This window comes from Rhincodon typus, chromosome 44 (assembly GCF_021869965.1).
Source record: "Rhincodon typus isolate 14 chromosome 44, sRhiTyp1.1, whole genome shotgun sequence".
Lineage (NCBI taxonomy): Eukaryota > Metazoa > Chordata > Chondrichthyes > Orectolobiformes > Rhincodontidae > Rhincodon > Rhincodon typus.
In genome coordinates this window covers 187883-195629 of record NC_063375.1, presented here as the reverse complement: position 1 = coordinate 195629, position 7747 = coordinate 187883, and the positions used below count along the sequence as shown (strand labels likewise).

At 49.7% G+C, this 7747-nt stretch overlaps 1 protein-coding gene across 1 annotated transcript in view; it reads left to right on the top strand.

Moving 5' to 3' along the window:
• The window catches only part of LOC109923263 (structural maintenance of chromosomes protein 1A), a 30904-nt gene that overhangs the window by 7908 nt on the left and 15249 nt on the right, over positions 1–7747 (top strand). The window contains exons 7-14 of the mRNA XM_048619925.1: positions 224–403; positions 1249–1395; positions 2146–2283; positions 2700–2816; positions 4020–4126; positions 4383–4524; positions 6660–6805; positions 7527–7680. Of these exons, the coding sequence (XP_048475882.1) occupies positions 224–403; positions 1249–1395; positions 2146–2283; positions 2700–2816; positions 4020–4126; positions 4383–4524; positions 6660–6805; positions 7527–7680 (1131 nt within the window). The remainder of the gene's footprint in view (positions 1–223; positions 404–1248; positions 1396–2145; positions 2284–2699; positions 2817–4019; positions 4127–4382; positions 4525–6659; positions 6806–7526; positions 7681–7747) is intronic.

Sequence of the window (7747 nt, the reverse complement as noted above, 5' to 3'; positions counted from 1 at the left end):
TGTCGCTGTATGACACTGGGGTACGGTACCGGTTGAGACGGGTCTGTTGCTGTATTACACTGGGGTACGGTACCGGTGGGGACAGGTCTGTCGCTGTATGACACTGGGGTACAGTACCGGTGGAGACAGGGCAGTCGCTGTATGACACTGGGGTACAGTACCAGTGGAGACAAGTCTGTCGCTGTATAACACTAGTGTAACTTTGGCTATGTTATGGTTTCAGGTAAAGCCCACTGATGAGAAGCTCCGGGAGCTGCGGGGGGCTAAACTGGTGATCGATGTCATCCGTTACGAGCCACCACACATTAAGAAAGCTCTACAGTACGCCTGTGGGAATGCACTCGTGTGCGACAATGTGGAGGATGCCAGGAGAATCGCTTTTGGGGGTCCGCAGAGGCACAAGGTACATCTTTGACACGGAGAGAATTTCTGCCTAAATCTTTCCCTGTCGTGATACTGTTGCGAAGACTGTGGTTGATCTCCCAGCTTAATTCTGCCTGCCCAGCATGGTCAACTCTGGGCCACTCTCGTGAGGCAAATAATTAAGTCTGATCAATTGTCAGCAGGAATCCTGATCCTCAGCATTTCCCTTTGCTGATTTCATTCCCCCAACCCCACCAAACCCCACCACCGTTACATGATGTGGCCTTTGTACTTCACTTACTATCCTTTATGCGCAGCCAGGCTGAGGAACAGTCAGCTTGCAGATGGAGAGGGATGGAGGCCAGTCCCAGTGGATGCAGTGATGGCTTTTCTGCCTCTTGATGTGTCCCGAGCACCCTCCATCTTTCCAACTTGAATGATTTCCCTGCATGATCCGCCCTTGTCCACAGTGAGAGCGGGGAAATTGTTGTGAATGGGCTCCACGTTTACAGCAGAGCGAGAGTCCAACTAACAAACAGACCTTTTTGATCCACCCAAACTGGATGTTTTTGTCGTTTGATTGTTCTCGTTTCATGCCAGCTGGTTAAAACACACAGCGCCGACTTGGTGGTCTGCTCCTGCAAATGCCAAAACCTCCCCCCCCGCCCCCCAAGTTTAATATCCTCCTGGAAGCTGGTCATGTGGCAAGGGAATGTGACAACATCCCGGCGCTCCTCATCCCTGGGGTCTCCCTGACCATTCCTGGGCAGCGCTGTCTGATTCTCTCACAGGGCGTAGGCTGGAACGCCATGCCTGATGAGGAGAGCCTGCCCCAGCGTCGATCTCCTCCTCCTCATTCTGTTTCCCCTCCCCCACCCCCTGCAGACCGTTGCCTTGGATGGAACCCTGTTCCAGAAATCCGGTGTGATATCAGGCGGTGCTAGTGACCTGAAGGCCAAGGCCCGTCGCTGGGATGAGAAGGCGGTTGAGAAGCTGAAGAGCAAGAAGGAAAAGCTGACCGAAGAGCTGAAGGTGAGGGGACCGAACTGTCGGGTTTTCTGTTTGTTTCAGTGATTAGAGTCAGCGGGAAACCTTCCTGTTGGAGGTCGGCCTTCACGTCATTTAATGTGGGGTGCTGGAGCTCACTGGGCAAGTCTGGTTTTGGAACCCTCCCACCTCACCCCAATCCTGATTGGCCCATTTGGAAATAAACATCCCTTGACTCAAACAGACCTAAAAGAGATTTTCTCCGCCCCCAACAAAGGGCCTGAACCCAGTGCGACTGCAGATCCGGCTTTGAAACAACATTTGATTTTCAGGCCTTTTCGATCTTCGGACGTGTGGAGAAAGGACACCCGGTCTCCAGTCACGTTCAGAGCAGTTCAGAGGTGTTGCACTTGGCTGGTTAGCTCCTGGGCTGAAAGGGGTTTGTGTTGTGAGCGCAGGTTGGGCCTGTACTCTTCAGCCAAAAAAGAGATGATCCTTTTCGCCCGTATAAGATCTTCTGGGGAAGAGAGGGTCTTGACCGCTTTAATGCTGAGAGCTGATTCACCTGGACATCTTTAGACCGTGTGCAGAAACCGGAGCACCCGGAGGAAACCCATGCAGACACAGAGAACGTGCAAACTCCACACAGACTGTAGCCCGAGGGTGGAATCAAATCTGGGTCCTTGATGCAGTGAGGCAGCAGTGCTAACCACTGAGTTACGTGCTTCTATTTCTTATTTTGTCAGGGCTTGACTCTTCAAGTTTGTGTGCACTCATCCATGATTCCTCCCACAGGAGCAAATGAAGATAAAACGGAAGGAGGCCGAACTGCGGCAGGTGCAGTCGCAGGCTCACGGGCTCCAGATGAGATTGAAGTATTCACAGAGTGACCTGGATCAGACCAAAACCCGACATCTTTCACTGAACATGCAGGTCAGTGACACAGAGAGTGCCCCAAATGTCTGTGGGCTGTCTCTGATCGATGATCTCCCTCTCCTCTCTTTTACTTTTCCATGCTGTTTTGTTTTCTCTCCATTTCCATTTATTCCACCCTCACTTGTCCTCACCATCTCCTACTGATCACAGGTAATCTTGCCCTGCCAGGCTGTTGCAAGGTGTCTTCCATGCTCCACCACACCCCCCAAAATCTCAGTCTGCTTCCATCCCTGCTATCACCTGTTCACTTCCTGTCTTGTCCATAGACACACTCTCTTGTTTTCTTTTTCCACTCTTTATGTCCAATTCCTGCTCTTCCTCCCCTCCGTCTCTCGGTCACCATCTCCAATCTCCCCCCACTACTGTCTCCCAGTCTCTCTGCCTCTCACTGGCATCTTACTCTTGCACTACAGGAGAAATCCAAGCTGGAGAGTGAGCTGGCAAACTTTGGACCGAAAATAAATGACATCAAACGCACAGTGCAGGCCCGGGACCGTGAGATGAAGGAGCTGAAAGAGAAGATGAACCAGGTGAGGCAGCCGTACTCTTATATACTTTCCTTTACATTTTGTAAGGACCATCGAAACATGTTGCTCACTTTCAACGAAACTATATTTTACTTGACATCAATCTTGCCTGATCTCCCAGGCAGTGTCTGCGAATCACCTGGTGAGCTGCAGGAGAAGCTATAAGTGCCTGAGCATATTTGCACTGAAGGCCTGGTGTTCCTGCTAGAGGCCATTCCTCCCAGAGGGGCCTTCATCTTACGCCAAAGGTTAGGCACTGCATAACAAGATCTGGGCTGGGGTAATCACCTGGGTTGGCCTCTGTTGCATGGGGCATCACTAAGGTGGAAAATGGTCTAAGCCCTGCTGGGGCCTAAACGTTTCGATCTGGTTTTTTTTTTACCAATCCCGAATGGTTACTGGTCGAGCAGGGCAGAGAGTTGCTGTAGTACGATATACAAGGTGCCGCGAGCTTTGCTCGATCCCTTCAGCCTGTCTCACAATCTCCTGTGGCCATTTTGGGTTCTGTCAGCACCAAGGGACCCCATGCTGTCTGACCACATTGCCCAGCTGTGAGGCAAGGCGAGAGTGACCGTCCCTGACAGTCAGCCAGTGACATGTCAAAGAAGGAACCTCGGTCAACGAGAGCAGGAGAGAGGGCTCCCTACCATGGATGAGGTCGTATTTAATGTAGGTTTGTCGCCCTTGAGGGACACCCATCAACATTGTAGCACTGACCAATGTAGTTGTTGTTTGAGGTCAGTCCTGGAACATCGCTGCAGGAGTTTCTCGGGCTAGGCCCAAACAGCTGCTTCATTGGTGACCTTCCCTCCATTAAAAGGGATGATTGCAGAGTGCCATGCAGCCATTCACGACTGCTTTGACACTGAAGCGACAAAGTCTGGATGACATTGGGGCTGATATTTGCCCCACACAAGTGTCCTCTGATCATTGCCTCACAACACTCAATGGCATCTCCATCGGTTAACTCCTCACTATCAACACCCTTGGGGCAGAGGTGAGTGTTGGAGTTGGTTGGTTATTGTGGACCAGAAACTGAACTGGGCCTAGCCATATCGATACTGTGGCTACAAGAGCAGGTCAGAGGCTGGGAATCCTGCAGCGACTAACTCTCACTCACCCGTTTGACAGTTGATATGACACCTGTGCTGGGAATAAATGTTTAAATCCTGGAAAACCCTGACTCTGCCTCCTATTGCTGCACAGGTTGAGGATGAGGTGTTTGAGGAATTCTGTCGAGAAATCGGGGTAAGGAACATCAGGGAGTTTGAAGAGGAGAAGGTGAAAAGGCAGAACGAGATAGCCAAGAAGAGGTAGGTGGATTGGGTTTTTCACCCTGCTCACTTGCCATCTCCAAACCTCTCCCACAATCTGTATTCACTGACCCTGCCTGTAACCTGACCCTACCCGTTGAGTGAGCCAGCACTGTGCTCACTGACCCTCCCCTGGCTGGGTGAGGACACTCAATGCTCAGTGCAGACTGAGTGAGCCAGAGCCCAGTGCTGAACCCCACCCCCCACCCCACTGAGTGAGCCATGGCTGTATTTAATGAGGCCTACACCCTTGCAGACTGGAGTTTGAGAACCAGAAGACAAGACTGGGCATCCAGCTCGACTACGAGCGGCAACAGCTGAAGGAGGACCAGGATAAAGTGCACATGTGGGAACAAACGGTGAAGAAGGACGAGAATGAGATTGAAAAACTGAAAAAGGTACGACTTTCTGTACTTTGATAAAGGCACATCATCAAAGCTATATTTGATTGAGTTTGCCTCCTAGCCACATTCCCTCTTATCTCTGGCTAGAGTTGATAACCTTAATGACATGGGGAGAGACATTCTGTACGTTTACTGTATGATGAAGACCTCAGAGCCACAGCATTGCTAGACAAACTCCAATAAGAGTTGCACGAGGGCAATAAGTTTCAGCCATGCTTTAAAAGTTTTTACAAAAAGTTTGTTATTCGAAATGATAATATTTCACAATCACAGTGAGAAAAGTTTAAAAAGAATGAAACAAGGAATTGAATTATCATCAAGTGGATTTGATTTGATTGCTGAAAGTCAGGGGGCTGCACAAAACCTAACCAGACTGATTCCTGAGATGACAAGACTGACGTATGAATTAGAATTAGCTTTATTGTTGCATGTACTCAAATGAGTACAGTGAAAAGTTTATAAGTCGCCACTTACCCACCATTTTGGGTACAAAGCTTCTACAGTTATGGGATCTTAGAAAATAGAAAAATAAAAAGTCCAGCATTGCAGAAGTAAAAGTTCAGAACAATGGTCTTCCAACCCAGACCACCCTGGCATGTAGCCTCCAGTTCACACTGGGCCTTGGCTTCAGACCACAGGTTCATGAAACTGTGAGATCGCTCTTAAGACCAGCTTGGACTACGTTCACTGGAGTTTAGATATAGAAGGGTTAGCCGGGGAGGTTCATAGAAACCTATAAAATTTTAACAGGACTAGACAGGGTTAATGCAGGAAGGATGTTCCTGATAACCAAGAAATCCAGAACCAGGGGGTCACAGTCTTAATGATATGTGATCAGCCATTTAGGACTGAGATGAGGAGAAATGTCTTCACCCAGAGAATGGTGAGGCTGTGGAGTTCTCTGCCACAAAAACCAGTAGGGGGCAAAGCATTTGAGCGTTTTCAGGAAGGAGTTAGATATAGTTGTTAGGGGCTAAAAGGCTCAAAGGGTACGGGGGAAAAGTGGCAGCTGTCGGATGGTCAGCCGTGATTGTGTTGAATGGTGGAGCGGGCTCAAAGGGCTGAATGGTCCTGATTTCGATGTTGCTATGTCCGTAATGAGCCACAGGTTTAGTGAGGTCACTGGTGCAGTGATATCACGAGTGCTGTGGACAACACAGGTTCATGTCCCACCGCACAAACTGGTGGAATTTGAATTCCGTTAATAAATGTAGATGATTAAGCTGGAGGGGGTTCTGAAAAGATTTACCAGGATGCTGCGGGAACGGAGAGTTTGAGTTATAGGGAGAGGCTGGGATTTTTTTTTAACTGGAGCGTAAGAGATTGAGGGGTGACCTTAGAGGTTTACAAAATTAGGAGGGGCATAGATAAGGTGAATGACAAGGGTCTTTTTCCCTAGGGTCGGGGGAGTTCAAGACTAGGCGGCATATTTTTAAGGTGAGAGGAGAGATATTTAAAAAGGGCAACTTCTTTACACAGAGAGTGGCTTGTGTGTGGTATCGGGTACAGTTACAACATTTAAAAGACATTTAGGTAAGTACATGAGTAGGAAAGGTTTGGAGAGATATGGGCCAAACAGAGGCCGGTGGGACTAGTTTAGTTTGGGATCATTGTTGGTGTGGACTGTTTGGACTGAAGGGTCTGTTTCCAAGCTGCATGACTCTAATTGGAAAGCTAGTGACGGCAGTCGGAACAGTGATCATTGATTGTTGCAAATAACCCATCTACTTCACAAATACACTTTTTGTTCTGAGAAAGGGTCACTGGGCCTGAAACGTTGACTCTGATTTCTCTCCACAAATGCTGCCAGACCTGCTGAGCTTTTCCAGCAATTTCTGTTTCTCTTACACACCCGCAGTGATGGTTGTTGACTCTCGGCTCCCCTCTAGCTCAGTTAGGGCTGAGCAATAAATGGTGGCTGAGCCAGCGACGCAAGCATCCTGTGGATACGTTTTTAAAAGTTTGCATCCTGCTGGTTTGGAGTGGAACCCATAGTTTCTTCCAAACCACTGCAAGACCTCGGTGTGGGACAGTGGTAGAGTTTTATTATTCGTTCACCTGTGTTGGTTGGAGAGTCTTGTCAAGTCCTTACAGTGTCTGCTTTTCAGCTACCTCTCTCTGTTTCACAGGAGGAGCACAGGCACATGAAGATCATTGACGAGACCATGGCCCAGCTGCAGGACCTGAAGAACCAGCACCTTGCCAAAAAGTCAGAGGTCAACGACAAGAACCACGAGATGGACGACATTCGCAAGAAGCTCGGAGGGGCCACCAAGTCAGTGCAGAGGGTTGGGGTGGGGCGGGGTGGGAAGTTGAGGGGGGAAATCGGCCAGCAAAATGTCCTTCCCGGACGTGGAGATAGCAGGCAACCAGTCGTAGAATCCCTACAGTGTGGAAGCAGGCCATTCGGCCCATTTGAGTCCACATCATCTTTCTGAAGAGCATGCCTGTTAGACCCGCCCCCTACTGTATCCCTGTAACCCTACATTTCCCATGGCAAACACACCTAGCCTGCAAATCGCTGGATTTAGCATGGCCAATCCACCTAGTCTGCACAGTTTTGTGACTCTGGGAGGAAACTGGAGCACCTGGAGGAAACCCACACAGACACTAGGAGAACATGCAAACTCCACACAGACGGTTGCTTGAGGCTGGAATCAAACCTGGGTCCCTGTGCTGTGAGGCAGCAGTGCTAACTACTGAGTCACCATGCCACCGTTTGAGTAGGGGTAAGGTGGTGGATATGGCATAGGGTTGAAGGCAAAGCCTCTCTCTCACTCATTCTTGTTGCTTGTGGAGGTGAGTGGGGATTGGTTCCACCCGCAGATTAAACAGGAGATGTGCGGCAGGGTTAGTTGGCCGGGTTCGGGGTTGGGTGAGTGGACAAGTAGCAAATAACCAGTGCAGGCATAAATCTCAGTCCTCCTCTTCACAACCTACCGTCCCCACAAAGCCAAGCTCCTTTTGTTAACCTGATACCCCATGTCGTCTCGCAGGGAGATGACCCAGCTCCAGAAGGAAGTGACTGCTATCGAGACCAAACTGGAACAGAAGCGCAGCGACCGGCACAACCTGCTGCAGAGCTGTAAGATGCAGGACATCAAGCTGCCCCTGCGCCAGGGGAGCATGGACGATATCAGTCAGGAAGAGGTGACGTATTCCACTGCAGATCACCAGCTGGCAACGGGCTGTCTCACCGAAGACGAAAATACCGAAT